The following is a 19,753-nucleotide window of genomic DNA, read 5'->3' as shown; positions in this document are numbered from 1 at the left end:
TTCAAACGAAAGCGTTGAAGTTGAAGCCTCCCATACGGTAAGACACTTGTGATAATATTTTCGGGCGCATTAAGGCAGTGATCGCTTAATTTTATTTTACAGCTGAGCCAATCCCCAGAGCAATACTAGGACATTTTTTCTCGGGGAAAATCGTTTTTTTTTTCCTCACAGCATTGTCGCTTCTTTAATGACCAATTCATCGGCGCAAGTTTCTTAATGAATCTCGACAAGAAATACCGCGTATAAATAAAATGCTAGACCCGGTAATGAACCCACTGTTATGGGAAATAAGAGTTAACTAGGACTTAACGCGACTTGAATTAGCTTAAATTTTGTGAAAGTAGCACGAGAAACGAAGAAAATAAAACGTTTAAACAACTAGTCAGTTTTCCCGGCCGTGGAGCATTTACCAGCTGTTTTCGAACAATCCTAAAGCAAGGGGTCGGCCCGGAGGAGGGGTATCCGGTCACTTCGTTCCATGGTCACTTCGTTCCATCAAAGAGTCACTTCGTTCCAAAGAATAGTCACTTCGTTCCAAGGGGAAACTAAGCAAGTAAACTGCTGATCTTTTTTACAAACTAAGCAAGTAAACTTCTAATCTTACGAAGGTACTAAACACCTCAAGCGGATAGAGTCCTTGGACTGTCTGGTATCCGGTCCTTTTGTCGTTTCCAAGTCGTTTCGTTATATCTCGAAATCGTTTTTATACACATACAAACTCGATTCGATATACATCTTGAGTCGATTCGATATAAAATTCTAGTTCACTTATACAAGTAATGAAAGGGTTTTAATCTTCGCATCGCATCCGACAGCGATCAAAAGAATCGTATTACTCCGTTTCCCGCGGACAAATACAAAAATCTTCTTGAGGGTGAAGGAAAACAAAGTTCATTAGGATCCTAACACGCCACTCTGAGCTTCCTGACGCTGACTTCAACTTACATGTATCTGGCATATGGGTAAAGCTGGAATTGACTGATGCATTACGACTTGACTAGCACTTGACGATGATTGATATTGTAGCCTTGTCTCATACTACAAATTTACCCTGTTTTTGGCTGTGCAAAACTAATAAAATACCAGCTTGCATTTCGGAAAACATACCTGTTTCTTATTTTTCTCCATGCCTCCCGGAGCCGACTAAAACGTTTTTTTTTTTTTTCAGTCCGGCTTGATGTGAGCTGCGCGAATCCGGAGCGAGGTCGATTTTAGCGAGAAGATACGGTTCGGTAGTTCGGGCTGCCCGGTGACTACATTCGAGCCCGATTATCAGGATCCTGGACAGGAAGAGGCGAGATCTCGACAAACGAAGCCCACTTACCCTAGCAAATCGGACCTGCCCGGCCCATGCAATTAGCCCCCAATTCCTAAGAACTAGACAAACCCAAAGGAAATAGACAGTCCAGTGAACCAGTCAAATTTCGAAGCAAATACTTGTAGCTGACGCGAAGCGTGGGAATACGTGTGCGAGCGAATCACAATTAGCGTTAGGTTTTGCTTCTGATTGCCAGTCGTATAGCGTAGAAATGCAAAATTAAACCAAAGCAAATGAAAATTTCAGTACTTTCGAACCATTCCAATAACGTTTCTTTTAATGCAGCTCTTAATTCTTGGAAAAGTGAAGGGACTAAAGCTCACCGTTAAAGCTCAGTAAAAAAAAAACCTGCAGTTCAATCTCCAGTTTAATTCTGTAGACACAACTGACATAAGTATATTACAAACACTCCAGTGAAAATATATTAAAATTACGAGTTTACATACCTAAAAATAACTTAATTTACCGGCGTTTTAACCAGTGAAACCTATTTACAACTTGTTGAACCAATTTTAGTTTAACTTGGACTACACTTTCAAACAATTTTTTTTTTTACAATTATATTTACCTTGATAAAATTGCATGATGCGGCTTACACCATTTTCATTGAATAAAATGCAACAAAAATGTTTATTACGCATGCTCAAGTCACTTGCACTGGCTTTGCATAATAAAATGTTAACATGTACTGTACATCAGTTTGTCAAAGTGCCATTTTACACGTAATGCATTTCAAGCAAAAAAGTGATGAGAAAATTAGGTCTTCAGTGATAAACCGCCAAATTCTCACAACTTGTATAAACAAAATATGTGCTGATAACTTGTAATTAAAAGTGCTACTTCGTGTAAGTCCAGCTGTTTCATTATTTGAAGCTTACTCGACTAGGTATTATACATGTAATTGTGTTCTGCGGTACAGAAACACCAAATCAATGTAGACTGGTCTAGTTATTTTACCGTCGATGTATTGACAGCATATTAAATTAATGTTCCTGTTGAAATCTTCATCGGTTGTGTACTTGTCTGTAAGTTGGATCCACTCTACAAACGGAAGAAAATCAGAACCAAACTGATCAATTAAGAAATGAGCTAGATGCAATTAGGAAATTCTGAGACAAAAGGATACCCACATATTACACACGGGCAATGTTTGCTGGCTTTATTGAATTCTAGCATAAGCATCTTGATCGGGGGGAGCAGCATTATTCCCAAAAACGTCACGCTACAACAAAACAGACCACTTATAGAACCTAGCAGTTCTATAATAACGGCTTTGATTCGTACTCAAACTAGTGGAATGACCAAATACACCCACACACTGGGGACTGACTCCATTGGCCCAAGTGTCTCATACCACCAAACCTTATCCCTTATTAATCAGAGTGAAATATTTCACCCCGCCCCCTTCACCCCCATCTGGTTATACCTAAGTGAAGAGAGGCCTTGTGTAGAGCATCTTGCTCAAGAACACAACGCAGTGACCCCAGTCCAGCACGCACCATTAGGCCACTATGTTCCCACTTTCTTAAGTGCTTAAGGGTCTGTGGCTAAACAAAGATCTCTGCCACTAACCTCATAACTTCATCAGGAATGTAGATATAGTCCACTGGAACAAGACTCGACAGACTGCCCAGTGTGTGGACAAAACTAAGCTTCCTCCAAAAACTTGCACTGAAGGACAGACGAGGAAAAAAGTTATTATATTGCAAAGGCTTGTAAAGCTAATTACATCAGTAAGGTGATCACTCGAGACACTCAAACGCAAGCTTGGTACATCACAAGTGTTACATATAAAAATGTCCTGCCCCACAAGGGCCCTCCTACTTTGTATGTGAAAGGTTTGGATACGTTTGTCACCTCTCACAGGGATTAAGATATCAGTTAAGTTGTTCAAGGCAGAAAGACCTGCAAGATACTATTGTTTTGGGTTTGCAGATTTATTTTTCTGTTACATGCCTCCTTAAAGAAGATTATGATACCTGGCCAGGAGTCCTTACAATAAGAATAAGAAATACATTTGCTAGTTTTTAGGCAATAAATTTACTAGTTTAGAGAAAATTGAATAGTACTTAGTATAGAAGTATTACTACTAAACTTATTAAACTTAAACTAGTGGGTTGCAAGCAAATAATTTAAAAAATACTGTCATACTGTGTTGATGGTCTCTAGACCAATCAGGCATGAAATAGTTTTTAGAAAAGTAGAATCTTTTAGGGGTCACTGGGTCAAAGAAAGCTTGAGCCACAACCAGATTGATCTTCTTCAGGAGTCTAATTAAATTTTTCTAGCATACGTCCCTGACTTTTCACATGCAAGTTTCATTGTCCTTAAACAAAGGTCTTACTTGATCAGTGGCTTGGCGAGTGTTATCACTACTTTCAGTCGAAAACTGGGGTGCACAATGAACATCTCTCTCATTCTCTTCTTCAGGCTAAAAAATAACAATGCTGTAGGTCAGCTGCAACACAATCTGGCTTGTATCAAAGGCATGTAATACGTGCAGATAGCTAAGTAGCTGTAAACCTCTTCACACATGGCACATCAGTAACTACTGTCAGTGGTCTACCCCAATAATGATGCCTTCAACAGTAGGATTACATTCTTCCCTCCTTGTAGAAAATCTATCAATGGTTTCAATGTTCTAAATGACTGTACATGGTATGTCAGGGGTTTCATCAATGTTTTCAGCAGGTCAGGGCAACTGGTTTTCACAGGCAGGCAGAACTTATTGGAACTGAACTTCTTCATAGGAAAACTTTCCGCTAGATGATCAAACCAGGCGGGCAAAATTATCCTCGCAGGCAGTCAATTTGCCTGGTGCCAGGCCCTTAATGAATCCCTAGTCAGTACCAATCGACTTGAAGGAATAAAAAGATTTTACTTTGCATGAGTTATGCTAGTTTAGTTCTTCACTCCCTCTCACTTCCTTGCTCCCACAGTTTCCTAGGAGTGGGCACGAGTGTCCTCAGACAGCCAGAGAATCAGGTTAGAGTGATCACTAACTGCAAGAAAGTCTGTTCTTACCCTCCTTCAATATACTGATAAAATCTCTTCATCCATGTAACTGATGGCATGTTTTGCTGTCTTGTTCCACCATTCAGGTACACCAAGTAATATTCCTCATGGATGGCCAGAAGTTCTAACGTGCTTATAACATAACTACAACAGAACCAAACAAGATACTTTGTCCAGATGGGCATTCCATGACATAAGGAGAGTTGGGGGTGGGGAGTTAGTTCAGAAGAGGGAAGCAGGGGACATGGATGGAGGATAGATGGTGGGAGGCAGTGTGCAAGGTTCAGGCATTTGGAAAGTGGCTTCAAAACTTTGCTACTGGGTTAGTTCAGGCCAATAATTTTTAACTAACATACAAAAAAAAAAAATTCTAAAAAAAATGACCGTCCACAATACTCCTGGACACCCATCTGGCTAACTGCCTGTCACAAGGTGAATGAGGGAACTAAAGGTATATTGGGAAAATGAACTAAGGATGACAGAAGATGATACATAACTATAGATTATTATTATGATTATTATGATTAAGCAGATTGAAAATTGCAAAAGGAAGAAGAGAAAAGGTGGTGGGAATTTGACAAAGATCTGATGATAAAGTAACATATTAAGCTGAGGCATACTCACAAGAACAACTGCTCCATAAGAAAATCATAATTCTTTATACTTCTGTCTGGTAGGTAACAGGCAGCAATCACAACAATAGTTGCCTTGGTGTCACTGAAATAGCCTAAAGTGTCAAGACACACACAAGATATTACACAGCAGAGTCAGGTTTGGCATGGAGCAGTCTCGAGTGTCACTTGCATTGTAACAGCATTGCAAATGCAAAATGTCAGACTGAAGTTATTCAGTAGACCGTGAATTCACAATGTTCTGTCTGGAAAAGGGCGCACTGATTAGTGGGTAATGTCCTCTTTAATAATGGCAAGATGTTTGTAAAACAAAATGTGGTTGTCACTCATCCATCTTTCCCCTATGAAGCAGACATTGGATATCAGCAACTACATTGTTGGGGCAAGCTGTAAAATATGCATGCTACAGTATTTGAAGCACTATGAGAATGAAGTACATGTATCTTGTCCAACTAGACAACCCACAGCCTGTAAGGACTCCAGTCAAGGTGAAACTCAGTGTTAAATAATGAAAGAAAAATAATCAACACATCACATTGCTGACCTAACAAGGCAATACTAGGGGTGGCCAACAGTCCTTCAAAAACTGTGGGTATTGCAAAATTTTTGGCAAATTTCATGGGTCTTACAGTCTCATTTATTTCAGTTATGTGCACTGCACAGTCTCGATTTTTTCAAAAAGCTGTCTGAACATCTGAGAACCTGAACATCTTGAGCTTGCATTTGAAACATTTTGAAATCTCTGTCTTGCAAATTTATTGTAGAAGTCAAAACATCTCAAGCTCGTAAAGAAAAAATGCTAGTCTTGGCTTCTTGCAAAGTCCCGCATTTACCATTCACCACCGCTAATACTGTCATCCACAGACATAATGGTTAAACATGTTCTGTTAAGTATTACATGTACCTCCATGAGAGATGACTTTCATGTAAGGTTCCAGTAGTTTCAAATCCAGTATTTTATCCCTGCCATTTACACTCACAGTATGCCAGCGGAATCTCTCACTATCAGAGCCAGCCTCCAGCTGTGCTTCTACACCACCGGAGTCCTCTTCATTTTCTTCTCCGTGGTGTTCACTATCAGCTTCTTCATCCTCATCTCCAGTCTCACTTTCTTCATCTCCCTCATACTCTTCTTCGCTGAGCTCTGCTTCACCGTTTTCACTGCTGTCTTCCTCTGGCTTGAATTCAGTGTGGAAGGGTTGAGGGGTTGTTCTGATTTTCTTAGGAGCTGAATAACTCCTTTGTCTTGGATGCTCTGAAAATAAATTGGCAATTACACTGAGTAGTGTGAGTTGTTTTAAAACTGAAAAACAACAGGGCAACGGAAGAGACCTGTTTCACAAAATGTACACCAAACACAAAGCTTTTAAAACAATTGTTCATTTTAATATATTTTTAGATGGATCATCAGATACTACATTCTGGATGTTTCATTTCTATTCTAAAATAACATTCTCTCGTGAAAATGATCTCAGCACAGGAAGAGATTGCAACATTTGACTGTTTACTGAGGCATTAAAAATTACAGTGTGAATGAGCTAAAAAAAGTAATTATAATTATTTTTAATTACCATCCTCGTCAATGACAGCACACAAGTCTTCAATAGATTGTGCCTTCCTTCTCATTCCTTGGAACTCAGAGTCCTCATCATTCTCCTCAGCAATTGCAAGAAAGACTGGTGCCAACAATTCTGTTCCAGCAACCTCTGCATGCTCATCAAATGACAGTTCACGCAACACTATCTTCTGTTTTCTCTCTAAAATTAAAATAACAAGTATAGTCACTGTGGAAAACAATGTGCAGTTATTGTGGGTTCAATTCTTGTAGGGGGAACACAAAGCTTTTATTTTTTTTCTTAGGAGCTTTCTTGTGCAATGCACATGCACAGTCTCCAATTTCTGCTCAGCAAAAATTTTTTTAAACACAATTCAATTGGACTTGCATGCCCATGTGTATTAGCTGCCCATTAGTTAGCTGTCACAGATGTCTACATGTATAATAAATACCAACTTTACATCTTTGGGGATCAGTAGTGTTGTTTTACATATCAACTTCAGTTACGAAAAAGAAATACAGGGGTCCAAGAACACATTTTCTTGTTACATGTAGAAGTAGCTTTATCAGTATAAGAAATGCTATTTCAAGCTAACAAGTATGGTAACCATTTCTTTATACTACTTGTGATTAAATAACTAATTGTACATATTTTTCTGATAGCAATAGCAAGCATGAGTTACCACAAGTACAATGTATTCAAGTAGATGTAGCTAGTAATTATTTCAGTATACATATTGTAACTGTAAGATCAAAAATGCACAATTCTGTGTATTTTTATTTAATGAAAAATATAGGTTTGACCCAGCATCTAAGTTCTGTCACACTACCTCAATTTCATTCAGCTTTTAATTTTCAGATCAACAAAAAATTCTCTTACCTGAGCCCAATGTATGTAAATCTGCCAACAATCCACCACCTTCCCAATCACCAACATCATGATCAAACTCCAGAGAAGTCTCTAAAGCACCAGTTAAACTGCTACCAAAAATCTGTTCATCATCTGAAAGCTCCTCCGTTTCTTTCTCATACTGTATTTCAAAATCCTCATCACTGCCTATCAATGCAATGCTTCCATTTGTTCCGTTTTCTATACCTCTACCAGAAGTACTGTGAGATTTCAGCATGTCATCATTTGTGTTTGTACCTTGGTCTCCAACAGTGTCTTTTGAAGAATAAGTTTTTTCTTGTTCACTTGTTCTGTCATGTGATGTGCTATTGTTATTCAATTTCATCTCTTCATTCTTATCACCACTTTTTGTTGCTATGGAAGTTGACAAATTGGCCAATGCTGACTTCACAATGTCTGCAGCAAGAAAGCCAATATACTCCTGAATTACACTTGATTCTTTGAAGATTGGAAGAACGTCCTGAACGCTGTTTTGATCCAACACATTTTGTTTTTGCAAGGCATTTAATTCACTTTCACCAGCTGTTTGTTTTCTTTCCTTGTTCTGGAAACCAAAACAGGAATCATGCAATGACTCTGTGATGATACTGTGAACAAATCTATCACAGTTAGATTTCAATGTCTCTAAATCAAGACTGCTCAACTTCTTTGCCACTTTGGCCTTGCTTTCCTGAGGCTTCTGCTTACATGTCTCAATATTAATACTTTCTGACCACTGTCCATTTAAAAGCTGAGAGATTAAATTATCAATGAATTGCTCACAGTACTGTTCCAGGGCCAGTATTTCACTCTCATTCAGTGAAAGTCTTCCCTCTCTTAATCCAGCTCGCACACCCGGATTTAACGAACAGATCAAAGCCTCCTTGATTGTCATGTTGGTAGCCTCTTCACAGATCTCATTTAACAAGTCTAAATCAGGAGAATTTACATCCTTTGAATGTGTTGTTCTATCTGAGATTTCTTTGCCCTCAAAAATGCCATTTCTCCAATGTTGTGAATTTTGATCGTCCTCTACAGTAGAAGATATGTCTTCATTCGTTGATCCACTTAAATCATGTGGCACTTCACCACTGTTATCCTCATAATCAGAATCATCTACAGCTTCATCTTGAAATTCTCCTGATAAATTGCTGTTACTGTGCTCTTGTTTAATTGTAACATCTTTTAAATCAGAATTGTCTTGAAAAGATCCATAAGCAGTCTCCCAGGTACTCTCTTGGGTAGACGATTTACATGTACTTGGTTCTTCCATTTTGCTCTCTGCAGCACTGCAGCTATCTGAAGTCACTGTAGCATTTACAGTAGGCAATGCAGAGGTATATAATGACTGTGATTCATCTCCGGAATACTCCTGCGCAGAAGATTCTCTAAGTGAAAGGAAAGTTTGGTCAGGTGAAGAGCTTGGCTGATCATGAGTGGTAATGCCAGCCCCAGAATTGGACATTGGTGACAAAACAAGTCCTTGGTGTGGTAACTGTCCGTCAGCAATTGATAATTCTTCTTCAGGGAAAGGAATATATTTTGTGGGTGTACTGGTTCTTTGGTTGCCATTCAACTCAGCATCATTATCTTGGTCACCCTCTAGAAACAATGACTCCCCAACTGTGTTGTCTAAAGATTCTTCCACATCATCCATGACCATAGAATAGTGAACACTAAACCTGCTGCAAGATCACCTGAAACAAAAGTCATGAAATCAACTAAAATTGAGTCTACACGTGTAAATTAATGCACTGAGCACAAATCAGTAAACTTGAAATATTTAATCCACACAGTGACAGTCCTTTTACCTAAAAACCTGTTTTTAAAACAAGAAAGTTTTCTCTAAATGAGCATGAAATTAAGAAAATATAAGTTGTTTTCTCAAACTTGTAGATTTACAGATATCTACATGTAGCATGTTTTCAACTCTTGTATAAATATCTGCCAAATTGGATCTTTACATTAGAATATATAATTTATAGTTTTTCTCTTGTTTTCCCAGCATACAGTCATGCAGGTGTACTCAACATAGGTCTAGGTACAGGCCTAGGTTTCATTCAAACATTGGATCTGAACTATATAGAAATGTATGTATAGTATGATTAAAACTGATTAGCAGTCCCCAGATCTTTTGTTCCATGACATAAATGGAGATGGAACCATGAATTGAAAGCACTCTTTGAACTACTGTACATTTTTTTTGGTCAAGCCATGAGAGTCAAAATCTAGGTGTCCAAGGAATGTTATCCTTATGATATTCAGCAATATACTGGCGATATCCACCACAGTTGCAATAAAAGCTTCCCCTCCCATGCACCTGAAATTTTTTATGTGCATTTTTTTAAGACATAAAGTATTTTAAATATAAAATTCCTTCCAATGTATACACCTCCCTATGCTCAAATCCAAAAGGGGCCTACACAAAACAAGCTCACCTAACAGGCCTTAAAACAATAATCAGAATTTTTACAGTGTTCTGTGTCTACATCTGCTTGAAAGAATTTGCATAACTCCCTAATAGTAGCTGGAGATTGTGCTGAAAGCTAGTTATAAATATTGGGTACAATATAAATATGTCTTATCAGTATTCACAAATAACAGTTTTATTTCTCTCTCCTAAATTCATTAGTCTTCTGCAAATTCAACAATTATTATGCTAGAAAAGCTAAGTTTGTTCCGCGTCTCAATGACTCTAAAATTTTGTCAATCATAATCCTGCAAAGAAAACCCAGCAAAGAAATTTAGTTCTCAAATATAACAAAGTTCTTCAATTAAGGTTTACTTGGATATTGGAACTGAGATCATGCCTTGAAGAAGATACAATTCACGTATATAGATGTTTGCCATTTCTAGCTCAACTGCCACGAAGCTGAAACATGATAATTTCCAACCTCAACAATGTCTACTTGATTAAAAGCCAACTGAGTTGGCTTTTAATCAAGTAGACATTGTTGACAAAAAGATAGCCACAAAGGATTTTGAGTCAAAAATTACTATTCTTTAGTAATATCACATTTCATGACAGTGTGTCAAAACAAAAATAATGTCCAATATACAGTCACAAAACGAAAAGTCAAGTCATTCTACGAAATTTCATTTCAACACAAATTGATTATTAATATATTCAAAAGCCTGAAAAATTGGCAGATAAATTCTCTTTATCCCTTCTTTTGTCAACAGTTGCTGAATTAAATCCGGCTGCAAAAATTAAGAAATATATTGGACCCTGCCAAATTAAAATTCATAAGTTTTTATAAATAATAAACCGCCACATAACGGAATCTCACTGAAATATATTTAACACAGTGCAATTCTTCTAAGCACATTGCTTATCATAAAATTATGGGTCAGACATCGGAAAGTGCAATTCGTTGGGCTGTCACAAGTGATCGATTAAAAATAAATCGAGCGTGAAATTCGACACTTGGTTTAGAATTCTACAAAGTGGAATTGGTTTGGCTAAGCTTATCATGCAGGCGGTGGAATATAAGACGATAATATGGTTAAAATGCTTCTATCCGTCATCTTAGCCATTCTATTCCTATCATATTACAACAAGACGAGGCATGGATGGAACGATTACTATCTTTAGCCGACATGGAAGGAAGTGAACAAAACATAATTAACATAATGCAAGCTCTTAATGCAGCTGAGTCACCTGAAATTATTTTGGAAGAGACTCTTTGTTTTCGCTCTAGGCTAGTTTACGTGTTCGACTGCCCTTTTGAAAACCGCACTCTAAAATAAATATGAGCATAATGTTCACAGTTGTATCCTGAGAAAATCTTTTATAAGCTAAAAAAGATAACTCCGCAGACTTCAATATCAAATCTATATGAGTTTAGTAAATTACGTACGGCGCGATGTCATCTTTATTGAAGCTTGCAAGTTGAAAACAAAAGTCAAAGAATTGAAGAAATCGCTCCATAGTGCACAAGTCAACACATTGATCAAAGTACCTTTTATAAAACGAAAAGAGTACGTCAACTTCCTCACAAATGTAAGACTCGTAAAAGCCTCACTCTCACTTTCGAAGGAAGGCGCAAGAAAAATAACTAAGCTCTATACATTACTCAGATGCACGCATCTTTGAAACGGCTAAAACTTTTAAGCAGGTCTACGCAAGCTTACCATATTCCTTGTTAACTCAGAAGGATGACATAAGGTCCATGATTATTGCACACTCCATTTCAATGGCGACAAAATGTAAATAATCAAATATTCAACAAAACACACAGGGCCATATATATGACAAGCGCTTTATGGGTTCTGGGTAATACTAGGCACCAGTCTCACACTGCGGAGCCTCGGTCTCTACTGCGTGATAAACATGACAGTAAAACGCATGTTAAAAAACAAAGTTCATTTACTTGACGTTTCGTAAGTTTCAACTTACTTCTTCAGAAGTGACCGTTAGGAATAGAAGTAACAACTAAATTTCAATTTAAAATAAGTAACTAATTAACAATTACAATGACAGAAGCTGAGAAAAATTTGCATCTATTTTTCTGTTTTTTTTTTTTTCCCTCTTCTTTTTTGGTTTTTGCGTAGCGGTGCGTAACAGAGAGAGGACCAGAACTGGACTAGTTTGGTGGCAGAACTTCATGGTAGGACACATATAGTCGTTACAGGGCGACTATATATGGGTGGCCTTTTATGAATTATATGCCAGTTTGGTTACAGATTGAGAAGAGTAAAGTCTTTTCTCTAACTATGCAAGGATGACGTCATGATGCCAGTTTTCCCAACCCAGCAAACAATAACCATTGTTTCCCTTTAAGAAACGAGTCTACTGCGCCGGGACCGGGTTGTTCACCCAGGATTAGCAAGAGTTTTCAGTTCAGTTTTGTAACTCTTCGGTGAGGTTGGCGGTCTATTTACGTTGATCATTCCCTCTGTTTTGCGTTTGAATCTCAACCTATACAAAACATACGCAGTGAAAAACATCTTTTATAATAGAGAAAGTAATGCTCAGGTCTACTTTTAACCTTTGTTTAGCGTTGACCGGCTTTCGAACAACCCGCACCGGCCGGCTGTAGCTGGCGGTAAAAATTAGTCATGAAGGGACTGCATAATCGTGCTTGCTACAGCATCTAGGCAAATTTGGGTCAATCAATGCTTTAACATTAAAAATTAAACTGAGTTTACATGAAAAAGGTGAACTACAAGAAAAGAAGAAACTGCTTCGTCGAATCTTGTAAACGTGGTTTGCCCTATAAATTAACTTATTTACATGCAACGGTTCTTTTTCTTTGCAAGAGGGAGGTGGAATATTAGAGAGGATATGAACGGAAGTGCTCAATTATAATAGCTGTGGGTTGAAATACTGGCCACTTCCCAGCTTTCCGGTTCCGTCACAGCTATTTAAATCTAACAACATAACCCATATACCGGTAAACAAAGAAAGACGTAAATTGTTGCTGTTGTCGTTGCGTGGGAACGCACAGAGAAATTATACAGAGTTTGTTTAGAACGAGTGCTGAGTTGTTCCTCTGACTTCCTACAAGAGACTAGCTTCCTCCAATAATAGCTTTCTGCAAAAGTTTTCGTTATTTGATACAAAATTTTCATTTTGTAATTATATAGTCTACACTAGTTTAAATGACTTAATGGTGTTTGATTTCTTTTAAAAGCAAGGAAGCAGTCCTTAACGGGGCTCAACATTAAGGAACTCAAGCCGGCCCATTGCTTCCAAGTCCTCCAAAAACCCCATGTGTGATTGCACAGCTCTCTCAAAGTACGGTAGTCGTGTAACCGAGTGTGTGATGGTCTTTAAAGACAATTGATGCAAAGCATAAACACAAGAGACAGCGTTAAAGACTTCCATGAACTGTTCAGAGTCGAAATTTCTGCCGCTGAATTTTTCCAGTTGTTCCTGATAAAACCGGACAAAGTTCGTACGGGTCGTGACGTCACTTTTGGCAGGAAGCACAAATGCAAGAAATTCAACCACGTCATGTTGAGGCGCATGAATTGTCGCCATTTCCCAATCGTACACACAGGACACTCGACGTAATTTGCTTTCTGTGATGAATTCGCTTTGTTTATCATTCATAGTTATCTCTCGCTTGCGGATACAAGCGTTTCTTGGAGTGAAGTCGTAGTGAACTAGAGTCCGTGGAAAAGATTCGATCACTTGCCACACGTGATCTAGGTTGTCAATAAAGCTGTTCAAAAGTCTCGTCCTAAAAAAGAAAATGACAGACGTGGCAAATTACATTATACATGTTATGGTTATTCAGCTGCCCAGCGTATTGAAAATGCCCCTTCCCGTGCTCTTTTGGAAAAAAGTGTTGAAAAGTCAGCCATATTGAAAACAAAGGCCAATACTAACCCAGAATACAACATACAACACAAATTTCGTCGTAAGTTTTCGCCAAGATAGATTATAATTACCTTAGAGCATAATTATCAAGGGGCTAAGCAGCAGTCACGATACGGTGCTGATTTTAATAAGACAGTACACCGTGATTTGGATCAGCTGAGAAAGTTATTAAATTACTAGATAACAGGCTTTTGAATTATCATTATCATTATCATTATCATTATCATTGTCATTGTCATTGTCATTGTCATTGTCATTGTCATTGTCATTGTCATTATCATTATTATTATTAAAGCGTCATGTCGCAGTTTAATACCTTGCCGTTGTCCAAAGATCAGGAAATGACGCGTGATTCTGATGCAAAAGCGCGCGCCAAAATCCCGAGAGTGCCTTCATAACATTGCCGCTGTACACACACATCCACGGCTCTGATAAGAGGCGAGCTACGTCATCAAGGTAGATACTGTGAAAACGGGCAATATCTCGCAATATAACCTGTTAAAAACAAAATACAACACAGAGTCACACCACTAAAAAAAAATACATGACTATATAGAATGACGGTTTAATCAGACGTCATTCAAAGGCACACATAAAAATTCGCCCCGTAATTTAGCAGTTAGGGAAGCCACGGGATTTTGTTGACTTTTTTAGGTGGCTAAACCTAAAATAGCCTGCGAAAGTAGGTTTTTCTTCAGTTATTAATTAAACGCTGAAGAGAATTACCAAATCTCCCTTCCATTTCCAAAGCGAGTCAATGATACCTTCTTTTGAAAAAGTTACGCGATAGCTAGATTTACCTTTATATCATCTTGGTCCCAGACCTCTGGCGCATTATCAATGGTGTTGAAGTGTGTCACATGACCTGTAAGCTCTTCCATAACTATAACAAAAACCTCCTGTAAAAGAAAGGAAATAAGTGGGGAAAGAAGCAAGTAAACAAGCAATTGAAGAAACAAACGAGCAACAGGCATGAAAACAAGCAATTAAAGACTTTCATCAACCCATGGCGATAAAAGAACAATCGAAAGCGGCAATCACTTCTGCGGACAATTTGCAGTATTCTCCGCCATGAGCACTCGTTTCCCACATCCCAGGATTTCCCGGCTACAATTGCGACTCTTGTAGCAAAATGAATAACACATACCTTAGAAGGAATGCAGATGGTGTGGTAAACTTTTGGTGCAATGTCCGTAAATCTTTGGTCACGTGTTTTCATCACTTTTAGCTCTCTCACATCCGACTTCCTAAAATTGTTAAAAGAAAATGTCCTGTAGATTCAGACAAGCGTAGCTTGTTAGAGACCAATGACCCTGATCTTGTCAAGCTTGTCCCCCAGGGCACTTTTTCCACAACTGCTTATAATTCTTATACTCTTATACTATCGCAATTGTTGTAGGCTGAACTGAATGTCGTTTATTGAAGACTGGGTTTCTTTCTTTCTAGATTTTTTTTACAACTAAAAGTATTTTTAATTCAATGTTGTTGCATCAAGACCATCTTAGTTCAGGAAAGCACAGAGAGCCTGAATGGTGTGATAGTCGCTAATTGACAAAAATTGTAACTGTAATCTCAGAAATGACGTTTTTTGTAAGTGATTGCTGAGATCTACTGAGAGCTGAGAAGTGGCGGAACTGTTTTAACTGACAGCTGAGAAATCGCTTAAAACTTAGCTGATAACTTTGATTCAAGCACCCCCATCTAGACACTCAGTGCGACAACGTCAATTCATAAAAAGGCAAATACAACTAGCCTGAAGTACGACACATGTCGGAACATCTCGGCGTATTGGCGAACATCTCCGGTTTGTTGTTTGATCCAGTCTCCAAAGATATCAACGAACCTGTCGGCCAGCGGTTTACACTTCGCCACCACACGCAGTGTTTTGGTTGCAGGCTCTCCTGTAATGTTGACAGTGAAACAATAAAATAATACTGTAAAAGACCTTGTTGGAACTTCATCGACACTATAGGAGAGAACACCTGGCAAATCCATTCTGATCACGTGCTTGGGCATGTGGCCTGTTAAGTGTAAAACATTCTTGCTTTGGTTTTGCCTAACTACGCCTTTGGCATCCAATCACAATTAAAACCAAAACCAATCGTAACTGGCTCTTTGACTGTCGTAAAACGAAAATCAATTTAATTACTCTGGCCAATTACAAAGGACACGAACAACCCTTTGAACCAATCAAACTCCAAACAAATAGGTAACCGACGAAATGCACGTGAAAACGAGTGGGAACCAGTTACGATTGGTTTTGGTTTTAATTCTGATTGGATGTCAAAGTGGCCGCGGTGAGTTTTTTAAGCCAATCGCATAGCGTAGTTAGACAAAACCGAAGCATAAATGTTTTACACTTAATAATGACTAACACAACCGGAACTTATCATAGATTCCTTATAAATATGACGAAACTGAGGGTTCCAGTTCATTCAGTCTCCCAAGCTTTCAAAACAAAGATGATTCAATATACAGGATGAGGTAAAGGCAACGGGCAGGGAGAATTCTTACCGCAGCTTGGTGTGTATTTGATTTCAAAACCTCTGAGGCCGATAATTCGTTCATCATTCTGTGCCGCCTTACATGTTGCTGTTAGGCCAATCTTCTGTAAAGGTATCTGGCCATGATGAGAAGAAAACATGCCATGATACATGCGCAGTCTTAAAATGTCTCTTGTTGTTAAATCATTAATTCTTCATATTAACTGTGTCTGTCTATAACCATCAGTTGTGTAGTTAGTGACTAGTCTGCTGAGGTCTCCTAGCATGTTATAAAGGAGCTACGTGCGTCACGGCTTTGTGCACTTGAAACGTTTGACATAAATTTTTAAAATTCGTCGGTTGTAATCCGTGTTAGTCTTCCCCATCTTTAACCATGCATCCTTGTTCCTTTATGGTTTATTATTATTATTATCTTTAGGTGTTTTTCTATCATAGTTAAAACAATTCAAAATACCGTGACTGAGCTCCTTTAAGCGGGTGTAGAGCAGAGTGCAGTTACCTTTGAAAATAACACAAAGGTAAAGCCCTTTGATTTGGCTCAAATCCAACTCTCTGACCGTTCGGAGGCCACTGATGATGCATGCCCTGCTCGTGCGCAAGACTAACATCGACCTTCTAATTACGCTTAGCTTTGCCCTTTATGTAAACTAGTCTGAATGCTTTCATACTTTTGAATTTGAGATTAAAAGACTGCAGGAGAATTGGCTTTCTGGAATATTGACCCATTAAAAGATCACTTACCTCAAAAGTTTGCCACGAAACCACTGTTCCCCTAAATCCCAGAACGTTTTGAAAAAACGCATCGGTTAAAAGAGATTTTGTCACTCCTTTCATCTCGTTGTTGTTGTTGTTGTTGTTGCAGCTGCTATTGTTGTAGTTCTTGTTATTGTCAATATCGTCATGTGGCAAGAGATTGGATGGATGAGAATATCCCGCGGTGAAGTTCTCCATGAATATCTAAAGAGAAACGAGTTTATAGTTAACTTTTAAAGTCACACAGCAAACGCGCAGTTTATAGATCGTCAAATCTGAGGGTTGTCGAACATTAACACATACAGGTACGCTGCATTCCTTCCACAAAATGTCTATGGCAGGAGGTAATTCTATTGTTTTCCGGTATTGATTCGTGACCTGGGAGGGGGGGGGGGGGGAGTATGGGGCTGGGAGAATTCGAAACAGTTAGCTGTCTCGAATTCTCGGTATCCGTTTAAATGAGGCTATGTAAACATGGAAAAGTACTCTATTACTTTAATAAATAAATAAATAAATAAATAAATAAGTATACATTTATATAGCGCCATTTTCCACTAATTGTCCATGGCGCTTTACAATACTTTAAAATTGAAAAACCAGAAACTGCAAGGGACCGCATACGATAGACGCTGCCAACGTAGGATCTACAAGAGATCTGATCAAACAAAAAAAATGTATTGCTCTAGCCTGCTTTTAAACTATTTCTAAAAAAATACGCCCGAATCTAAAACGTCACAGCCCTGTTTACTTACTCTCATCACCAAACACACCTATCGACCAATGGGAGCGCGCGTAGTATCGCAGATATTTTTAAACAATAGACCACAAGTTTTTTATGGTTTATAGGCTGATAAACCACGCGGGACGTTGGAAGAACACGAGAAGAATTCTTATTGTATGGCTAGCTCCGTGAGCCGGCAAGATGTATCAAATCCTCAACCTCGTTCCCAGGGTCTTTTCCCTGGCTTGGGGGCCCCACCCCCAAACCAGGGAAAAGACCCTGGGAACGAGGTTGTCAAATCCTGCGCTGTGATTGGCTACCCGAGCGGGCAAGATAGAGCTATCTTGCCCGCTCGTGACTACCCGCCGTGCCCCGCAAGAAAAATTTCCCCGAAAGTCATATAATAAATAATTAATTGACCAAGCTTGTTCGGTCAAAATGGCTTGATATTGGCCTCGTTCTTTTTTTGCGAGTTTATAGACCTCGACTCCGTCTCGGTCCATAAACACGCAAAAAAAGAACTTGGCCAATATCCAGCCATCTTGACCTCACACTTGGACAATAACCCATAATAAATCACGAGCCGCTGGCGAGTGATTTACGAATTCTTCGAGTGTTCTGCCAACATCCCAAGTGGTTTATCATGCCTCTAAACCATAGAAACTTGTGGTCTATTGCTTTTATATAATCGGTGCTTACCATTTAGCAAAAAAATCCGTAAATTTGGGTTGAAAGTCAAATGGAACAGTAGTTTTCCGGAAAATCCGTTCGGAAATTGTAGACTACCTTCAGAGGTAGTCCTCTTTTTCCGTTCGGAACGGAACGGCGAAAATTTCCTTACCATTTGGTAAATTTTCCAGTTTCCAGTCTCTCATCAGCCGAAAACAATTACGAGAAATCGAATTGCAAATGGTAAGCGCCATCTCGTTCGGTTGGTTTGCCGATTTTGGAAAAACCCTTACCATTATACAACGGTCATCCCAACCGGTTTAATCTGACAAATGGTAAGCACCCAATAATTCAGAAGACACGCGAAATTCCCATGAGTTTACTGGCACAATAAACCATAGCTGATTGACCAATCAGAGCGCGAGCATTCATTTGATTATTATATAAAATCTGATAATCATAACTGTGGTACGTAATGATTGAACATTGCCAAAAAAAAAAAAAAACAACGAAAAATAAAAACCAGCCACAACAAATGCCGTGACCTGCCTGCCTCATCCGACCACGGTCTGAGGTAAACACATTTGATCTACTCTCGAGAGCCCAGACCAGTATCGTAAATTGAGAGATTTCGTGACCTGAAAATCGTCCTTTGCTGCGTTGTAAACAGCTGCAAGTATTTGAGGATTATAGAGCTCGATTGATTTCTGGAACCAGCACTTTTTAGGTCTTTTCAGTTATGTCAGGAGTTGTTTACAATTAAGCATGTCTGCGGAGGATTAGACGCACCGCTTACATGTAGCTTGTAAGACTTCAGCGTTGCTCTACGACGGACCTCAGATTTCGGGAGTCGTCCTTCAAGGCTTGATAAGTCTAAGGCACCCTGTTGTGTTCTCCGTGATGTTTTGTCCAGTAAAACATTGCACGAGAACTTGAGGACACTTGAGTCACCTGCAATGTATCGATGTTCAAGTAACACGACTTCATGCATGTTTTTGCCTGGATTAAGACAGTCGAGGCGAGTATATTGACTTACCTTCGGTATAGCGCTTCAATACTCGGCTATTGCCAGCTACAGACACAAGACACAGTCCTTCTCGGAGGTTTGTCGCGATTCTTTCAGTTATTGTTTGCTACTTCGTAAAATGATCAGGACAGGATCGATCTTTTGTTGTGACTATGGCCAAAGTTTCGTCTGACACGCCTCGTCTTGCACTCTGTCTTTTGACCTGGGCATTTATCCAAAGTAATGAAATATGCTGTATTGAAGCTGTCACCGTCACTAATGCGTCGCCGGACCACTTGTGATAATCATCAGATCAGTGAATTACCAGACCGTCAGTATCGACTTGGGTCAAGAGAGGTGTTT

At 38.9% G+C, this 19,753-nt stretch overlaps 2 protein-coding genes across 2 annotated transcripts; both read right to left on the bottom strand.

Annotated features, from left to right (window-relative positions):
* Nucleotides 1-1,667: 1,667 nt before the first annotated feature.
* LOC110054144 (uncharacterized) lies at nt 1,668-11,672 on the bottom strand. Its single transcript, XM_020760476.2, has 9 exons — nt 11,544-11,672; nt 7,401-9,106; nt 6,537-6,722; nt 5,870-6,220; nt 4,958-5,060; nt 4,343-4,477; nt 3,663-3,749; nt 2,891-2,989; nt 1,668-2,359 (listed from the first exon to the last, which is right to left on the bottom strand). The coding sequence occupies exons 2-9, from the start codon at nt 9,070-9,072 to the stop codon at nt 2,323-2,325; spliced, it is 2,670 nt and encodes an 889-aa protein (XP_020616135.1). The 5' UTR covers nt 9,073-9,106; nt 11,544-11,672; the 3' UTR covers nt 1,668-2,322.
* Nucleotides 11,673-11,941: 269 nt separating this feature from the next.
* On the bottom strand, nt 11,942-19,622 carry LOC110054180 (uncharacterized). The gene is made up of 8 exons (XM_020760517.2): nt 19,181-19,622; nt 16,983-17,198; nt 16,252-16,357; nt 15,491-15,638; nt 14,885-14,984; nt 14,538-14,636; nt 14,054-14,232; nt 11,942-13,597 (listed from the first exon to the last, which is right to left on the bottom strand). The coding sequence occupies exons 1-8, from the start codon at nt 19,373-19,375 to the stop codon at nt 13,060-13,062; spliced, it is 1,581 nt and encodes a 526-aa protein (XP_020616176.2). The 5' UTR covers nt 19,376-19,622; the 3' UTR covers nt 11,942-13,059.
* Between the last annotated feature and the right edge of the window lie 131 nt (nt 19,623-19,753).

This window comes from Orbicella faveolata, unplaced genomic scaffold, assembly GCF_042242905.1.
Source record: "Orbicella faveolata isolate gen_17 unplaced genomic scaffold, um_ofav_v1 contig_1, whole genome shotgun sequence".
NCBI classification, from domain to species: Eukaryota; Metazoa; Cnidaria; class Anthozoa; order Scleractinia; family Merulinidae; genus Orbicella; species Orbicella faveolata.
This window is presented reverse-complemented; position numbering and strand designations above follow the sequence as displayed.